Here is a 19,144-nt window from a genome sequence, read left to right on the forward strand (position 1 = left end):
CTGTGGGAGCAGTCACCGTGGCATTCCCAAGTCAGCTGACAAACATAATCTCTTCAGTGAGGCCTGGGTTTTCTCAAAGATTATAAATTGGAAAGACTCAAAACACCTCACCCATGACACGTCATGGCAAATATTATGCATGATGAGACGAATGACCTGTCACTGGAAAAATTATACAAAATACACAATATTGAAAGACTAGTTGTAAAACAGCTAACTGATAATCTGCATAGGAATGGTTTATTTGAATAGTTTCGGTCAAGTTTCAGAGCTCATTACAGCACAGAAACAGCTTTAGTGAACGTTACAAATGATCTTCTTATAGCCTCTGACAGTGGACTCATCTCTGTGCTTGTCCTGCTTGACCTCAGTGCAATGTTCAATTGCATTGACCATTACAGCAAGTACAGCATGATGTAGGTATTAAAGGTACTGCGATGCAGTGGTTTGAGTTATCTATCTATCTAATAGACTTAAATTTGTTCATGTAAATAGAGAGTCCTCTTTACACATTAAGGTTAATTATGGCGTTCCACAGGGTTCTGTGCTAGAACCAGTTCCATTTGCATTACACATGCTTCCCTTGGGCAGTATCATAGCATATATGCTATGCAGATGACACCCAACTTATCCATCTATGAAGCCAGATAACACACACCAATTAGTTAAACTGCAGGAATGTCTTAAAGACATAAAGACCTGGATGACCTCAATTTTTCAGCTTTTAAATTCTGATGAAACTGATGTTATTGTAGTCGGGCCTAAAAAAAATACATATGTGGTATTTTACCAGATGCTTACTCTGGATGGTATTACCTTGGCTTCCAATAACACTGTAAGAAATCTTCGTGTCATTTGTGACCAGGAATAGTCCTTCAAAGCACGTATTAAACAAATAAAACATCCTGTCTCAGAGTGACACTAAAAAACTAGTTCATGCATTTATGACTTCTAGGCTGGACTACTGTAATTCTTTATTATCAGGATGACCTAAAAACTCCCTAGAAAGCTTTCGGTTGATTCAAAATGCTGCAGTGAGAGTACTGACAGGGACTAGAAAGAGAGAGCATATTTTTTTACTGGCTTCCCTTCATTGGCTCCCTGTTAAATCCAGAATTGAATTTAAAATCTTGCTCCTCACATACAAGGTCTTAAATAATCAGTCCCCATCTTATATTAATGACCTGATAGTACCATATCACCCCATTAGAGCACTTCGCTCTCAGCCCGCAGGCTTACTTGTGGTTCCTGGAGTACAACGGGAGGCAGAGCTTTCAGCATTCAGGCCCCTGTTCTGTGGAGCCAGCTTCCAGCTCGGATTCACCCTCTCTGCTTTTAAGATTAGGTTTAAAACTTTCATTTTTGATAAAGCGTATAGTTAGGGTTGGATCAGGTGACCCTGATTCTCATGATGCACTGAGTGTTTCTTCTTCAGTCACTTTTTACACTCACATTTTTGGTTCTTTATATCTGTGTTTATACATCTCACTGCATTTAATTTTTAGTTATTACTCATCTCTGGCTCTCTTCCGGTCGTGGCAGGTCCCTGAACCTGCTCCTGCTAGAGGTTTCTTCCTGTTAAAAGGGAGTTTTTCCTTCCCACTGTCGCCAAAGCGCTTGCTCCTTGGTGTCATATGATTGTTGGGTTTTTCTCTAATTTCTCTGTATTATTGTAGCATCTTTACCTTGTAAGATAAAGCACCTTGCGGCAACTGTTTTAGTGATTTGGCAGTATATAAATAAAACTGGATTAACTTGAATTTTTAGATAAGGGGCTGGGTGTTGAAACAAATAAAAAGCTAACAGCACATTTTCACCACAAAAAAACAATAACTTAAAAGAAAAGTAAAATCAGGGGTGCACAGTGATGCAATGGATATTACTGTCCTGGGTCCTGAGCTTGAATCCATTGGTTGGCTGGGGCCTTCTGTGCGGCGCATGCATGTTCTTCCTGTCTGGCCTGTGCGGGTTTCCTGTGTCCCAAAGTCCAAAAATATGCATGTTGACTAAATTGTTTCCAGTGCTTCTCTTTCTTTCTGTCTTTGTGTTGGCCTTGTGATAGACTGACCCATCTGGTGTACTCCAACCCTCATCCCACAGCCCTGAATTGGATAAGAAGAAGAAAACAGATGGATCGAAAAATAAAATCAGGCCTGACTAAAACCTTCTCCCTGCTGGGTTTGCTTGGTTCAGTAATTCCGAAGTAAAAATTACCTGAATGTGCAAATAAGAGCTCACATAATAATGAGCCACATGTGAGTTTGATCGAGTACAGATTTATTGATACACTACAAGAGAGCCACACACAGCATTTCAATCACAGTGATTCAGTTTTGATTATGTACACAAATGATGGCCATTATCATACGCAGAGTTCCTAAATTAGACTGTTATTAGTGGGTTCATTACAACTCGACTGCAACACATCTGTCTCACATCTGGTCATCTACTTTCAAGAGCCAACAGATTTGCAAGTACACACATATCTTGTATCTTGTGTAGTAAAGTGTCAGTCGAAAGGGAGTAACTTTCTCTAAAGTGCTAAAATGACGCAAAAATTTCCCCGTTGTGGGATCAATAAAGTCTTATCTTATCTTATCTTATCTCATCTTAAAAATTGATTCATAAAACACATGCACACTGCTGCTGCCTTCAGGTTCTGTCTGGAGTAAATACAACCAGAGCTTCAGCACATCCAAAACCAGCAGCAATAATCATGATAGATTTTATATATATGTAAGCTGCAGGTACCAAAGATAATATGTAATACAAAAGCAAAGGTACCAAATAAGTTAACTAAAATGTGCCTGCTTCAGCAGCACATTCCTCTGCTAAATTCAGCTCCCTGTTGTGGCTTCACTGATTGATTTCTAAAACTTATTATTTTAAAAAAGAAATAAATGAAAATGGCTGCTTTTAGCTGCTCAGCGGGGTCTCTTCGTTTCTGAGTGGCTTCCCAAAGTAAAATCCCTTTAATGTTAAGTCCAATTTGAAAAGTTTGAACTCATAAACGAGTTTAGAAGGAGCAATCGAAGGCCACATGGCATCTAATCAGGCTCCAAAGATTTACTCATTCACCATGAGAAACGCTCCTTTCTACTACTCTGAAGAGCACTTTGTAATCACACTGAATCAGATTTGCGTACAGTTTAAGCATCATATTCCTCTGTCACACACAGACATATGCTTGCACACACACACACATACTTTGCCTACTAGCTGCAGCAGTTTAGCATTCAGTCAGGTGTTTTGTGCAACGTTCACCTCAGTGTGTTTGATATCTGACAGACATTTTATGTCAATTTCGGCAGCATTTGGCTTGTTATGACTAGCTCACTTTGCAGGCTGCTGCTCATTATGGCATAAGACATGTTACTATTTAGACTGTCAGCCATGGATAACTAAACTCTAATTGAATTTCTTACTGTATTTCTTTACTTTTCACAGAGATCTAGGTGCTTCATTTCATTGGGGGGGAAAAATTACATAGTTTACATTAACACTATTATTTTTTTCACTGCTAAATAGGCATGTGATTAATATTTTATTCTGCTTTTTATTTGTGGGTCTTGATTATTGATACCTATGTTGCTTTGATTCATAAAAGAAAGATTCCTATGGTATCAGATTCAGATCTCAATGGGCAGGAGCTGCAAAGATGTGAGGCCTTTCTCTACACTCCAGAGGCCACTTTGCAGTATTCCCCACTGTACAGGACATGCAGATCGCATAGCAACAAAGGCCTACGTCTGGTCATTGTCCGTTACTTTTGCTTGAATGCCCCTTACACATGCATGTGCGGGTGCACATGCACTCACGTGCAACACCGTCATCTTCAACGCTTCATCTTGCTCCCTCTATCCTATATGCACAGCTGTCCTTCCACCTAAAGCAGGCTGCTACACCCCCCCACCCCCCAAACACACGCGCACACACACACGTACACTCACCGCCATATTTCCATAACATCTATGGGTCGTCCATTCCCTCTGCCCCCTCCCCCCATGTGCACACAGCTCGCCGCCCACTCTGCCACCCCCTCTTCCCTGCCTGACAACACCACCGCCCGCCATCCCATAATATTCATGCACACGCTCCGCACACATTCATACACAGCAGTGCGTGCAGTGCTCTTTGTTGGCAGAGATGCCTGAGCAATGTGAGCCTGCTCATGCACAACAGTCATGTTCCTGCCTGATATCTGCATTCAGACTGCTGAGGCAGGTAGCCCTCAACTGCAGGGAAGTAACAAAGCAGATCAAGGAGTGAGAAAAAGGTGATGGGTTACATTTCTGTCTTTTAATGACCTTGGGAGGGGTTGGGGGGGGGGGGCATGTTCGTGAAGTCTAGACTGACCCTGAGGCAGCCCTGTCCGATTGAGGCCAATCATCCATCCCAATGGTAAGAATCAGTGGACAAAGTGAGATCAGTTAAGAGTTGTCTCTCAAAGTCTGCTGCTGTCTCCCACTTTAACAGAGGGAAACCAACTCATCTCCACATATATGTCATGCTGAAGCTTTAACAAGCATCTCTTTAGGCTTTGCAACCTGGCTACAGTCAATCAGTGTGGGACCATTTCGGAATGATAAAATGTCCACAAAATGGGGGAAAGATAAAGATAAAAAAAAGAGGGCAGGTTATTTACGAGAGAGGGGTGAAGGGACGAGCATAACAGAGGCGCCGGACATGACAGTGGCCAGCTCATCTCCATGGTGTTGCTGTGGGAGACAGCAGAAGACGTCACTTGGAGAAACAGGGGACACAAAGGAGTAATACGACATGTGGAAGACTAAAAAAGGAGGGAAGGGAGCCTCGAAGAGACCTGTCTTTGCTGATACACACAGAGGAAAGTGTGCAAGAGAGATGGGTGACCATTTACTCTGGGTGTCAGGTAGACGGGCCACCAAATCTTAGACGAGGACTCCCAACATTTGAGTCTGCAAATGTTTGGCTTCAGTGACGCATTGACTGATTCAACACATGAGCCTCTAAGATGAGCAAATGGGGTTTCATTAGGTGTCACAAGACTGTGGCACATATGTTAATTTATAGTCTTTGAAGTTAAATTTCAACTTTAAAATCAACAAAAATTACCATTAGACATCAGTGATGGCAGACTATGTGTAAATCAGGACCTAAATTAAACATTTAAACTCTGGATTTTAAAAAAAAATGGATAAGAAAGCAAAACTGCATTTACCACCATCTGGTTATAGTTAGCTGGTGACGTAGCTGCAAGTTTCACCATGTAGCTAATTTACCTTTAAAAGTCACTTTGATGCTTCTCACTTAGTTTGTTGGACGTCAGCTGAATCTCATCATAACAGAGGAAACTGTAATACAAAACTACTTTCTATGCTGACTAGCCTAGATTAGCAGAACAACAGAACCAGATTTCTGGTTTAGGATTCTGGTTGAAGTGGAATTTGTGTGATTATGTGCAATTAAGCTGCATTTAAAGGTTTATTCATATCGTAATCATATACTGATCGTTTAATACATTTATGAGCTATATTAATTTACGAGTTCTGATGCTCAAGAAAGCTGAAACAGCACATTTACTGACATTTTACTGATCTTGTGACAACCTGATTTTTCTTTTCCCGAGGGAAGCGAGCAACTGAGGAAAAAATATAGGTCAATAAAATTTTATTTTCTTATTTCTTTTACAGTTTGACTTAGTAGGCCTTAAAGACCTTACATTATTCAGTAAAAACCATAAATATGGGGAATGAAATAGACATAATTTACATGCTTCTTCTGGTTGTTTCAGTGTGTTATAAGACTGGAACAGGTCCCAAAAGTAGCTTAAATCTAAAGGAAACACAAATTTTCAAAACACTGAAGGTACATCTGGATTTCTTCCAGTATTGCTAGGACTGGTTTGAAGGAGAGAAAGGGAGGGAATACTACAAAATAAAAAATGAAAATATATGCAGCGATAAATATTCTTTAAAAAAAAATGCTGTACAGTTTAAATCATGCTCTTGGTTTTTCTGTGCTAAACAGCCAACATGCAGTAATCAATAAAATATTTTTAGGGTATTTCAAATTCTCCAGAAAATCTATGTTCACGTGGATAATTTGATTGAGAACTTGGTCTTCAGTTCATATACCACAAACCTGGTTTATTATTCTTTATTGCTTTTCCCAATCTCCCGTGTGACACCGATCCGCTCTGTCCTCGTGCCCTCCCTTCTTGTGATTTATTTGCCTTAGTTCCAATATTTGTCGGCAGTCTGTTTTCTTCCCCTTGTCTAAATGTCACCCCTTCTTCTAAGACAATATAGGGAGTGAGAGAGAAGGAGAACGAGAGGGCAAATGTGGGGGACATAGAGGAAAAGTAGGGGGGGAGAGAGCTGGACTCGTAAAATGAGCAACAAAGTTTGGGAAAATTACACATTAGGTAAGACACTTTCTCACATGCGTGTACATATATGTGGAACTGGAAGTGCTGCGTTTCAGTCACTGACAAGAGGATTTTGCAAAAAAGTTTATTGAAACAAACAGGTTGGAGTTGGAGTTCTCATAAGTTTCTCTGATATAAATCATATATATATGTTCATACATGTGTTAAGGCATGTATGCACACGACCACATTTGTGATTTCAGTCCAGGTACCAGCCCAGGCTCAGACTTTAGTTTTCATGCCAGATTAACACAATAGAGGGCATACTTACGCTTGTAATGCTTGCGTAGTAAAACAATGACCCTTTTCCAAACCCTCCTCCTCCTCCCTCTGTCAGCATCACTCCACACCCTGGATGTCCTCTCTCTCCCACCCTCACTCTCTACCTCCTTTATAACCCATCACTCCCAGCTCACTGCCCTCACTCATTCTTGCTTTTTCAACTCGCAATGGACACATTTGTTTTCCCGGGAAAGAACTAACCACAAGATGACACAGTGCTACTGTTTGCCTGACTAATAAAAAGTGACTTTTATTAGTGTTTCTGGATTTTAGGTTCTTGTTTTTTGGGGGTGAATTCAGTTAATCTGGGACTGAAATCGGACATATGGACGTCTTTTTGTGCATCAAGGATGAGTTTGTGAAACAGTCATGTAAGTATGCTTTTAGTGGCAACAATAGAGAGAAGCCGAAGAGCAGCTTTGCTGAATAAAATTGTGATTCCTTTTGAAATTCTGTCCTCTCAGTAACAAAAAGAAAAATAACTGGCTATCACAAAAATATCAACTGGTAAGAATCAATTTTAAAACTCTTGCAACCTGAAGGAAATTTCAGGAGTATAACGCAGTAATTTTGTGGTTTTATTTGCTATAAAATGATAAACTGCATATATAGACTTAACTTCGAACACCAGTAACTTGCATAAACCTTATCATTAGAAAACTAATAAGGAAGTTATTGTTTACTTGACCAAAATACCATGCAGAGCATCTCTGCATTCATCATTAACCTGCTAACTTGTGATTTCAACAGATATGTGGGGATCATCCCCAGACTCTGGACTTTAAACTTAAACGGCAGCAAACACACAGACGGACGGAGCGATCACTTCAGCTGTGGACCCAAAGACCCAGCCTGACGCACGGAGACGGACAGACAGACAGACAGTCTGATGCCAACTGTCTCCACTGTCAATCTCACGGCACCACTCCTCCTCCTGTTGCTATGGGCAACCCACCCCACCATGGCAACCAATTGGCTGTAAGTCTAGTGTGTGAAGGAGGATGAGAAAGAGGGAGTTTGTTTGTCATGCTATAACTTTTAAAAGGTGGTGACATGTCACTAAATCTCTTTCAGTCGCTCCCCTCTTTTCTTTGTCTTGCTCCTGGTGACCTTTTCTCTTTTCTCTCTCTCCCTGCCTTCACTGTGCCCTCCGTGTCTTCTTTGCCTGTTTGTCTCCTTGTTTTCATCCTCTCTATTTGTTTCCTTTTCATCTTTCTGTCACTCTTTTCAAGGCCCCAACCTTGTACTTAAATATGCATCTTCCCCCACGTACTTGCTGTGAATCACTCCTCCACCTTCCATTTTTATGTCCCAGCTCCCTGGCGAGGCTGCCCCGTTCCCGGCCCGTGTCTGGTGCTGCCCCATGTGCACGGCTGAGGGGGCTGACCCCAGGCCAGGTGGGGGTGTGCAGAGCACGGGGGGAGGTCATGGAGTCTGTACGCAAGGCAGCAGAGATGGTCATAGAAGAGGTATGAAGCATAACTTCTGAGTGATTTAAATAACAATCACCATTATGTGTGGCAGAGATGGAAACTTTTACATTCCTGGTGTGTAACTCGCTGTCCAATTCAGTGCCAACACCAGTTCAGGAATCGCCGCTGGAATTGTTCCATCACCCCACGTGGGATCAATGTATTTGGCAGAGTGATGAACCAAGGTAGACCCATTACTGGCATGAAGTTAGTGAATTTTCTGAAGAAACCTCAATTCACTGAGCAACATTTATAAATATTCTCTAAAAATAAAGTTGTGTCATGTCTCTGCTGTGGTTTCAGGCACTCGTGAGGCAGCCTTTGTGCACGCTCTGTCCTCAGCAGCTGTGGCGGTTGCGGTGACCCGAGCCTGCACCCGTGGGGAGCTGGAGAGGTGTGGCTGTGACAGGAAGGTCAGGGGGGTCAGCCCGGAGGGTGAGCTTTAACTCTATTTCATGAAAATATAGTGAGTAAATCGACTCTGACTCACACAGAGCATAGAAAGGCTGCTACAGTGCTGATTGTGGGTCTAAAGTATGCAGCAGTAATGTCAGCTGGTAGTTTCCCATCAGCTGTCACATGTAACACACCTGTGCTGTGAGACTGTAGCAGCTGCCCCCTGCCTCACATGACCCAGATGGGATTTTCCATTTAACATCTAACCTTCTTTGACCTTACAAAATCGCAGTAACACAGATCATCTTAATCTAAGCCTCGTTCCACCACAGGTTTCCAGTGGTCAGGGTGCAGTGACAACCTGTCCTATGGTGTGGCTTTCTCTCAGACATTTGTGGATGAACCGGAGCGAGCCAAGGGGCTGTCAGCAGGCCGGCCGCTCATGAACCTCCACAACAACGAGGCGGGTCGAAAGGTTAGCAACATCACCAATGTCCTTACAGATTTCCAACTCCCTGTGTGAATTTACAGAATTTTTTTGTAAATTCTTATTATCTCCTCCTCAGGCCATCCTTCATAACATGCAGGTTGAGTGTAAATGTCACGGTGTGTCTGGGTCCTGTGAGCTGAGGACCTGCTGGAAGGTCATGCCCCCATTCAGGCGTGTGGGCGTTGTGCTCAAGGAACGTTTTGATGGAGCCACAGAGGTAACAGATGATACCTTCTGCTTGTTTTATCTTCCCTAGCTTAATGGGTGAGCAGACGTCACAAGAGCTGAAGTAAATTATTTATCAGAAAAAAACTACAATTTCCTCTGAAACATCTCGAAATGAACATGTTATGCTTTTTCAGCTCCATGTTTGTATTTTTGGACCTTGCTACAGTAGTTTTATATGATTCACATCTCAAAATAAATATTTATTTTTCTTGTTGCTTGTTGCAAGCCCTCAGCTCATCATCTCATGAAATATGGGGGTTAAAAGCAATGTAACTTCCCTCCTCTTAAATCAGTTTCCTTCTGATTGGCTGCTCCTTGCAAACAGAAGGTTTATACATCAAGTTGTGGGGCTACTTTCCTTACCTTGTAACACCAAGTGCCTCAAATTTTTGAGTTTTAGAGATCTATGATCATCAGTGTGATTTTTGTGATTTTTCAAAAACTAAATAATTTGAGCACAATACATTTTTATGTAGTAAATTGCAAAAAAAAAATAATGCCAATGTATCAAATGTGATTCATTTTTTAAAATTTGTCAGAATGTTCAATAAGCACTCCATTTTCAGAAAAATTGAATTTCTTGGCAATTATTTCCTGGTTCAGGCTTTAAAGGGTTAAGGATATTATCTTTGACATCAGAAGTAGCCAAGAGAAGGAAAAACAGTCTAAAATAAGCTGTGAGCTTTTGGATCACTTCTGCATAAGCTGACCACATATTTTAAAAATGTTGACCATGTTTAGTAGTCAGTATTATTACAGTATACATTACTGTGTTTTAATGTCACAATCCTCCCAGGTCCGCCTGACACGTATAGGCTCCAGGACAGCCTTGCTCCCCCGAGACTCACAGGTCAAACCCCCTGCTGCCAGAGATCTTGTGTATCTTGCACCCTCCCCAGATTTCTGCCGTCTCGACCCTGAAAATGGTATTCCTGGGACTGCAGGTAGAAGATGTAACGGTAAGATCCCCATGATCACGTCACAGGAAAATAATTCACATAATCCAACTTACCACTCACATCAATTTAGAAAGTGACGTTGCAATGTTTTGAACCAACCCCCCTCCCCCCAGGAACGTCTCGGCTGGCACCAGATGGTTGCGAGCTGGTATGTTGCGGGCCAGGCTACAAAGCAGGCCGGGCTGAGGTGGTGCAGCGCTGCTCCTGCAAGTTTTCCTGGTGCTGCTCGGTGCGTTGCCAGCAGTGCAAGAATACGGTCACCATTCATACCTGTAGAGTGTAAGAAGTCCTAACAAGGCCTGACCAAATGAGCCCAAATCCTAACCAACCACCAGACAGACAGCGCTGGACACAGCGCGGGTTAACTTTGACACCAAATTATCGTAATTATTGTCCAAAGCAGCCTTTCTTTGTCCACGTTTTCCCTTAGAGAAGTGAAACTGCAGTTTGGTTTGATTGTTTTCTTGTAAAAGCTGCAAAATTAGAACTAATGTAAAGACAAAGCTCCATCGGAAAGTACAAAAAAAAAAAAGTCTGCTCAGCTTTTAAACTGCTCAAAATATTAAGACAGACAAACTGACAGGCACAGACATGCATACAGGTGTAGGCATGAACACACACAAACACAGCAGTTAATCACACGCTGAACTGACAAAGCTTTTAAAGCAGAGCTTAACCCGAACTAACTCTCAAACACTGAAGATTTCTTTTATCTTGTATTCTGTTATAGGCTAGCACGTCTTTGGACTTGTACTGTATTTATGTCTTCTTTTTGATTCTGGTTTATTTATTTGTATATCAGAGTCTTTGCTGCACTTACATCCATGTCTTGTGTTTTTGGCCCTCGTCCTTGTATGAAACTATTCTGTTTCCTGCACAATCAGTGCGTTTAGGTCTTTTTGAGTTTCTAATAAATAGAGTAGTTTATTAAAAAAAAATACCAAAGTGTTTCTTTATTGAATGGTACTCTGTGAGACTGTTTGGAACAGAAGTTATAGTTGCAGGTCCCTGTACATGTTTAGTTTTGCATGACTAGACCATTTATTGATTTATTATTTAAAACCTACAGTGAAACTCAATAACTGTCAGACTGTCATTGCGAGTAGACTTTATATAAAAAAAGAGATCTCACTCATTAATTTGTGGAGTCCTTTTACATCATGTGACTCTCAAATCCTGCCCACTTAAAGCAACTTTTCAATCACAAAGCCTCACCATAAAACATGCGCAGCTTAATCATGTTTTTAATCTAACAGGAGCCATAATTTACACAATAAGCATCATGTTGTTTTCTGTAAGACTTGAAACCAGCGACCGAGCTCATAAACTCATCAGGAAAGTGGTTATTGACGTCATAGATCAAGGGCGCTGTTTTCCTATTGACTTGTAAACAACTGAACTTCTTTTCGCAGTCAGAGAAATCACCACCTACCTGGCGTCATGTTAACAATCCTTTAATCCTTATCTGGATTGGTTGCATAGCTCAAGTCCTCCAAATCCATTTAAGATGCTTTGTCATTTCGACCTGAAACAGGCCGTTCATACTCGAAAATCCTCCAATGTGGCTGAATTCAAACAATTCTGCTGTGAAGAGTGGGACAATATTCCTCCTCATCAATGTGAAAGACTGATTGCCATATATCAAAAACGCTTGATTGCAATTCTAGCTGCCGAGGGTGACACAACCAGTTACTAGGTTTAGGGGGCAGTTACTTTTTTCAAATAAGACCAGATAGGTTTGGAGGGATTTTTTTTTCCACTTCACTGGATACCTTACGCTTCCTCAACTGATCATGCTGCAGCTTTTAAGAAGATCTAAAAATAAACAAAATGCATAAAATTACGAAGCTGTTTGAGACAGGGGGAGCATGTGAGAGAAGCATACTCAGGCCCAGATCATTAACACAGTGCGAGTGCAGAGGCAAGTGTGACTTGTGTGATCACACCTTTAAACTCTGTAATACTTTCGAATTCAGTCTTTTGCCTTCAAACACACAAAACAATGATTACATTTCATTTGAGCTCAACCATTTTATTAAAAATATCCTGTGATTACAAACACCCAGAAATTGACTAGAAAAAGTTAATCTTCTCAAAAGCCATTAAAAATATTACAACTTGAATCTTCTCATCATTCGCTCAAATGTTGGAGGTCTTGCAATTAAAAAACAAAACAAAACAAAAAACAACAACTCAAGTTTCAAAATGGGAAACAAATAATTAAAAAATGCTAAAAATTTTCCCAAAACAGCATTGTGAAATTCTTACAATATACACAAGAAAGAAAACAGAAACTCATAAGTAACCTGGATAAGGGAACTTGGTGAAAACACTTTTCATCCCTGCAAGTCACCACTAGTTAGAAGAAAGTAACTGTTACAGACAACTGCTTTTGTTTGGAGTGACAGCAAATGTTTAGTTTTTTGACATTATTCAACTGAGGAAGGTCGGAAAAGAAAGCAAGTAGAGTACCACTTAACATCAAGTTGCCCCCTTAAACGTACTAATGTTAAATGTAACTGAAGTATTTCCCCTTTTATACTTCCCTATACTGGAATAGTTTAAAGGACCCAGTAGGCCACAGTAAGTAAAACACAGGAAGAGGCCAATGTCAAGTTTATAAATGAACATTTCTTTGGGGGAAAAAAAAAGAAAAGATAAAAAACCAGTGACAGGCAAGGGGGGCCTGCCCCACCTGAATATTTATAGAGAGAACACTGCGATTTCTAAATGTTTCAGAGAAGGACACAGGTGGTGCTTAAACTGCATTCACTGCACATCTGATACTTTGAATCCTCAGCCTGTTTCAGCTTTTATTTTGAAGGCACAATCAGTGTACGTGTGACCAAAATACATTTCAGTGCCACGGTACCGTCCCTTCCCCTTTGGTTTTGTCCTTTGCTTTTTGGGATTTTTTTTTGTTAAAATGGCCACTAATCTTTATGATGTTTTCAATCATCCCACCTATTTTTTCTTTTTGCACCGTTTCGCTTCTCGCAGTCAGCACTGTTCTATAGCAGAGCACACCTCTTCTTTGTTTTGGTCTCGGGGGGCTCCAAAGCTGCCAGTATGGCCTCGTCAAACACGTTTTTAAGTCCTCGCTGGTTAAAGAAGAAGAAGAGGAAAAGATGATGGAAGCATAACTGAAGGAAGCATAACTTTCTATTTCAAACAAATCTGTCACTTTTTAAATACGTTTTAAAAGTGTAGTGAGATTTTACATACCTGTGTGAGGGCAGAGCACTCCACGTATTTAACAGCCTTGAGCTCACGAGACAGCTTCTCGCCGCTCTCGGGTAATAAGGGGCGCTGTTTGTTCTTTGCCAGCTTCTCCACCGTGTTGCTGTCTTCCCGCAAGTCTACCTGTGTCCCCACTAACAGGAAAGGGGTGCTTGGGCAGTGGTGTGAAATCTCAGGGACCCACTGGATACAGACAGAACAATTGTGTGTCAAATTTAGAAAACTACGGCACTTTCTTCACTCTATTACATATAAAATTATTTAAATATAAGCATTAGGCTAGCTAGAGAAAATCAACAGGAAATCTTTAAAAATAATCATTATTTTTAGGTCTATATACGCTTACTGGCCACTTTATCAGATTCACCTTGCGAGTACCTGGTTGGACCCCCTTTTGCATTTGGAACTGCCTCAACTCCACATGCATCAAACATTCCTCAGAGATTTTAGTTCATATTGATATGACAGCATCACAGAGTTGCTGCAGTTTTAATGGCTGCACATCCATGATGTGAATCTCCCATTCCACCTCATCCCATAGGTGCTCTATTTGAGACCTAGTGACTGTGGAGCCCATTTGAGTACAGTCTACTCACTCTAGTGTTCAAGAAACCAGTTTGAGATGATTACAGCTTTGTGACACGGCACGTTATCCTGGTGGAGCAGCCATCAGAAGATGGGGACACTGCTAATATAAAGGGATGGAGACTGTGGTGTTTAACGATGCTTGGTTAGTTGGTACTAAAGGCCCCAAAATGTGCCTAGAGAACATCCCTCACTCTGTTACACCAACAGCCTGAACGACTGATACAAGGCAGGATGGATCCATGTTTCCATGCTGTTTATGCCAAATTCTGACCCTACCATCTGAATGCTGTTGCAGAAATTGAAACTCGTCCAACCAGGCGACGTTTTTCCAACCTTCTGTTGTCCAATTTTGGTGAGCAGATGCAATCTGTAACCTCGGTTTCCTGTTCTTAGCCGACAGGGGTAGCACCCGGTGTGATTTTCTGCTGCTGCTGCAGCTCATCTGCTTCGAGGTTCAACATGTTGTGCATTCAGAGATGCTCTTCTGTATACCTTTGTTGCAACAAGAGGTTATTTGCGTTCCCGTTGCCTTCCTGTCAGTGTGGTCATTCTCCTGTGACCTCTCGCATCAACACGGCATTTCCCCCCAGAGAACTGCTGCCAACTGAATATTTTCTCTTTTTCACTCCATTCTCTATAAACTCTATAGATGGTTGTGTGTGGAAAATCTCAGTAGATCGTCAGTTTCTGAAATGCTCAGACCACATTTAAAGCCATTTAAATCCTTAACCTCCCCCCCCCAGGTCTGATGCTCAGTTTCAACTTCAGCTGGTTATCTTGACCATGTCTAAATGCCTAAAGGTACTAAGTTGCTGCAACATGATTGGCTGATTATAGATTATGAATAAAACAACCAATGTAAGTCTGCCAACACATTTAACAAAAAATAGTCAACATCTCTGTTCCCAAAACAGTGAAAAAGAGATTTCAAAACTGACCTTCTCTTTGACATTTTCATACGACGAGGGCGAGACAACAGAGAAACATACAAGGAACACATCTGTCTGTGGGTAACTGAGAGGACGCAGCCTGTCATAATCCTCCTGACCTAAGAGCAGCAATCAAAAGAGAAGCAGAACAGGGACATTTTTTTCCCGAAAGGTTTTAGACTGACAGAAATGAGAGAGAAAAAGTGAAACTGAGAGACTTTCGAAGACCAGCTTACCGGCTGTGTCAAAAAGGCCGAGCGTATACGGCTCTCCGCCAATCATCACTGTCACGGCATAATTGTCAAAAACCTTTGAAAACACGAAAAAGAAGTAAGCAAAAAAGGGTGGTTAATGGTAGTGCAGCATTATAACCATGAATAATAAAGGAAACAGAAATTTGATAGGTGAGCGTGTTTACAACAATATGGCTCGGTCTTTCTTAATTCCTCCTCCTACCGTAGGCACATATTCTGAGGGGAACTTGTTGGTTGTATAGGAGATCAGTAAGCACGTCTTTCCTACAGCCCCGTCTCCTACTACTACACATTTTATCGTCTGCATCTACAAAGAAAAACAGAAAGTAGGAAACATGATAAGATGTTTGCCAGAAACAGTACACCAGACAGCTAGCCAGACTCTTAGAGAGGAAGTAATACACAAGCACTCTTAGTGCTGTCTCTAGAATCACGCATGGGTTCACATACAGGCAGTGAAACAACATGGAAACAAACACACAAGCACTAACTGTGACAGACTCACAGAGACATGTGATGCATCTAACCAGCACATCTAAGCCTGGAATTAATATTTATATTCACTACTGAATAATCTGCACATTATTTTGAAGATTAATCAATTACTGGTCAGTACAATATGAAAGGTCAAACAATTATAAACTTACAGACTGCATCCTCAGCGGAGGCTTTGCATTTTTAAAGAAAACGATTAAACCTTTATGTTTTTCTGTCAATATTTTCCTGGAATTTGGCCTGGTGGAATTTGCACCCTCTTGCTGTCTGACAGAAAAGCAGAATGCAGCAATCACAAACCCTTCCTCCACCTTGGGTGGGGGTGCAAAACTGAAACCAGCAAACGCCTGACATGCCTTTCTGAGACGAAAGACATGTCAGGCAGTGGTTGAAAATAAAAAAATAATATATGGAAAGTCTGATCATTCATGAATTTGTCTCTAATCTTGCAACTGCAATGTTTTATAGTGTAGATGTGGGAATAGACTGCATATAAAGATTACATAACTTTATATATGAAGTAATTATCTGTATGCAGCATCACAGGATTTTAGACATCAAAGTATTATGTATTAAGTGTTAAAGTATTACTTTTACAAATAAAAAAGTTTTAAATAGCTCAACCTCTGTAACTCTGACAGTAAAATGCTTACACATTACATATTGCAACAGCAGCATTTCAATGGCCATTTTCATAGTTTTGATCCATTAAGCTCACACTGCTAACATATTATGTCCTAAGATCAGCGATAACATTAGAGTTAGGGCAGGGTATGTCTTTTTAGGACTAGTGGACAAAAAAGTATCCATTATAGAATTTCAGCATCTTAATTCAAATGGCCTGAGCCAGAACTAGACCCTTGCGCCGATGCTGGGTCTTTGTGTTCAGGCTTTTGAAAATCCAATCATAGGTCTATTTGGACAGGCTCGGGTGAGTCATATAAAGTAGCATAAAGGGTGAAAAAGTCCACACAGGTACTAAGCTGTAGTGTTGCAATGGATTAAACATAAAACGTTCACATCGAAGGCAACAAAGTTTGAATCCCATGTGACGGTAATACTTAGTATTAACTTATTTTTTATTTTAGCTCAAATAAACTATTTGCATATTTAAACAGTGCCTGCTCATAGATTTCTTGGTGCCACACCTTCCTACAGTACATGTTAACTATTAAATTCATCCCACTTATTTAAAAGTCAAATTTACTAAACATTTCTGTTGCTACTTTAATGTGCAGCACCTAAAACAACTGCAACCCGATCCACCCTTCATGACAATTATAATATTCAGTAAAAGTCGAATCAGTTTGAGACAAATGAATTAAACTTTTATGGTGCTGCTGAACTAGACTGAATTATACTAAGGCGTTTTTATGTGACTTAGACCTCTAGTAATACGACTTTTATTCGAAGAACGAACCAATTAAGTTATTAGGCATAAAAGCATGCAGAGAGAGCATTAGTTAGAGCCCGACAACTTTATCAGCAATATATGCCACTCATCTATTGGTCCACATCTGTCATTACTGGCATTTATAACAGCTGATAAATGAGACTGAATAGAGCTTCACCTATCCACATAATGCACATAACCACACAACATGTGTACAAATATGGATGGATTGTTTCTCTTTTACAATTGTTTCTTTCTTGTTTCTGTTAGTGCTTTGTTACCACACTCCACATCCTGTTGCATCTTCCACAATAAAAGAAAAAACAGTAAAGAAGACACAGCGAAAACATCTTTCAGTGGTTTTATCAGTGTTGACGCTGCACAGTTTGTCCACCATCGGGCCCTCTCCAACTTCCCTCTTTTTTAAATTGCACTTCTATTATGTTAGTAAGAACTCTACGCATGTACTAAAGTAAATAACTACACATAAGAAATGTTGGTCAAATTTGGTTGATATATTGGATTCTAAAATTGCCAAATATCAGTGTCGATCTTTAAAATCCTATATCAGTTGGGCCCAGGTCTTACTTGTAAAAACAAACAGATACATTTGCCGTATGATGAACAATGCTATAAAAAAATAAAGAAAAAAATGTATTCCATCAAATAGGCTCTGATCAGACCAGATGAGACAAGATAAACTATTTATCCCCAAAACTGAGAAAATTGTTTGGCACAATCAAAACAGCCTAAATAAATAAGTAGAATAAACAAATGACAAACAATTTTGCAAAGTTAAAAGTTACTTTGAAATAAAAATGAATGCAAAATTAGTCTAAATGAAACAAAAACATGAAGGATACGGCTGTATATAGATAGGTGTGAGTTTAAGCAGCGTGCATACCGTTTGGAGGTACTCCTATTTGGCTTGTTATTACATGTGCAAGCGAAAAATTAATGACAGTGAATAGCTTCCGCATAAGCTGCATAGCGAGGATGTTAAAGGAAAATGCCGCCTATTAGCAAAATGACATTTAGAAGCGGATACTGCAAACACTTCCGCTAAATAAGCACTCCATCTGTAAATTTGTCATCTTTAAGTTTAACACCTGCAAATGATATGTTTTAGCCAACATATAAAAAAATAATAATTTAAGACTGAGTCTGACTGAATAAATTAAATCAGATTTGTGAACAGTGGACAGGCAGCGTGAAAATACTGTCACTGTTAGGTTTCTTATTTAATTACAATGCACAGCGGGATCTAAATCGATCAAAATGAAAGTAATCACACTACCAAAGCTGACAAACAATCATGACAGCTTCATTAAAGAAATGTTTGTCCGCTCTGAATTAACCCTGATCGATAGAAAACTTTAACCACCCCGCAGATTTAAAACATCTAGAAACAAACGTTTCATTTCTGTTAGACTGAACATTGTTAGAGGGACTCTCCTGCATGTGTCGCCTACTCTAATTAGCCACAAATAGTAGTTTTAAGCAGTTTTTGTAACTCTACTCACCGTTTTTCTTCCCACAGGTTAGGCGTTGGTTACATCCGGGTTTGAGGGTCGAATTACTTTGTGCGCAGGCGCATAGCAAACCGGGACCCAGTCCCGAATGTAGAATCGATACAAAAGAAAGAGCGTCGCCTGCTGCCCAAACTGCAACACGTTTCTGCTTTTTTTCACATGGCAAAAAGCACATAAGGCATAAACAGTGTTTGTACAAATCACATGAGCTTGACAGTGAATATTTTGTATGACCATCTTTATTATCTAACAAAGCCTGAACTGTCTATTGAAGCTTTCTTGTAAGATCTTTAAATAGTCTTCAGAAATAGCTCTTCAGACTTGTTGAAGGTCAGTCGAAGCTCTTCTTCAGATGTTGACTGCCTTTTGTTTTGGATCTTTGTTTCTCTTCCTTAACAACAGCTTGTTGACAGCCATCCTACCACTGAGGCCATTTCTGATGAGGCTTCGGTGAACAGTAGATGAATCACACGAAGG

The 19,144-nt window shown here is 40.4% G+C and overlaps 2 protein-coding genes across 2 annotated transcripts; one reads left to right on the top strand and one right to left on the bottom strand.

Moving 5' to 3' along the window:
- Positions 1-4,329: 4,329 nt before the first annotated feature.
- On the top strand, positions 4,330-12,892 carry wnt4b (wingless-type MMTV integration site family, member 4b). The gene is made up of 10 exons (XM_085176504.1): positions 4,330-7,062; positions 7,156-7,198; positions 7,442-7,669; positions 8,007-8,160; positions 8,264-8,348; positions 8,467-8,598; positions 8,892-9,034; positions 9,126-9,266; positions 10,074-10,236; positions 10,350-12,892. Exons 3-10 carry the CDS (start codon positions 7,581-7,583, stop codon positions 10,517-10,519), a joined length of 1,077 nt encoding a protein of 358 aa, XP_085032630.1. The 5' UTR covers positions 4,330-7,062; positions 7,156-7,198; positions 7,442-7,580; the 3' UTR covers positions 10,520-12,892.
- Positions 12,893-13,199: 307 nt separating this feature from the next.
- cdc42l (cell division cycle 42, like) lies at positions 13,200-18,786 on the bottom strand. The gene is made up of 6 exons (XM_085176509.1): positions 18,659-18,786; positions 15,450-15,554; positions 15,230-15,302; positions 15,003-15,112; positions 13,462-13,659; positions 13,200-13,337 (listed from the first exon to the last, which is right to left on the bottom strand). Exons 2-6 carry the CDS (start codon positions 15,552-15,554, stop codon positions 13,248-13,250), a joined length of 576 nt encoding a protein of 191 aa, XP_085032635.1. The 5' UTR covers positions 18,659-18,786; the 3' UTR covers positions 13,200-13,247.
- Positions 18,787-19,144: the final 358 nt, after the last annotated feature.

Source organism: Neolamprologus multifasciatus, chromosome 11 (genome assembly GCF_963576455.1).
Source record: "Neolamprologus multifasciatus chromosome 11, fNeoMul1.2, whole genome shotgun sequence".
Classification (NCBI taxonomy): Eukaryota; Metazoa; Chordata; class Actinopteri; order Cichliformes; family Cichlidae; genus Neolamprologus; species Neolamprologus multifasciatus.

Bases quoted from the DNA above. Each gene is read 5' to 3' on its own strand.
- wnt4b (XM_085176504.1), top strand. From the start codon at position 7,581: ATGCCAACTGTCTCCACTGTCAATCTCACGGCACCACTCCTCCTCCTG. The intron at 7,670-8,006 runs GTAAGTCTAGTG...TTTATGTCCCAG, and splicing joins ACCATGGCAACCAATTGGCT to CTCCCTGGCGAGGCTGCCCC. The intron at 9,035-9,125 runs GTTAGCAACATC...TCTCCTCCTCAG, and splicing joins ACAACGAGGCGGGTCGAAAG to GCCATCCTTCATAACATGCA.
- cdc42l (XM_085176509.1), bottom strand. From the start codon at position 15,554: ATGCAGACGATAAAATGTGTAGTAGTAGGAGACGGGGCTGTAGGAAAG. The intron at 15,113-15,229 runs GTAAGCTGGTCT...TGCTGCTCTTAG, and splicing joins CGGCCTTTTTGACACAGCCG to GTCAGGAGGATTATGACAGG. The intron at 13,338-13,461 runs GTATGTAAAATC...TTCTTTAACCAG, and splicing joins AGTGCTCTGCCCTCACACAG to CGAGGACTTAAAAACGTGTT.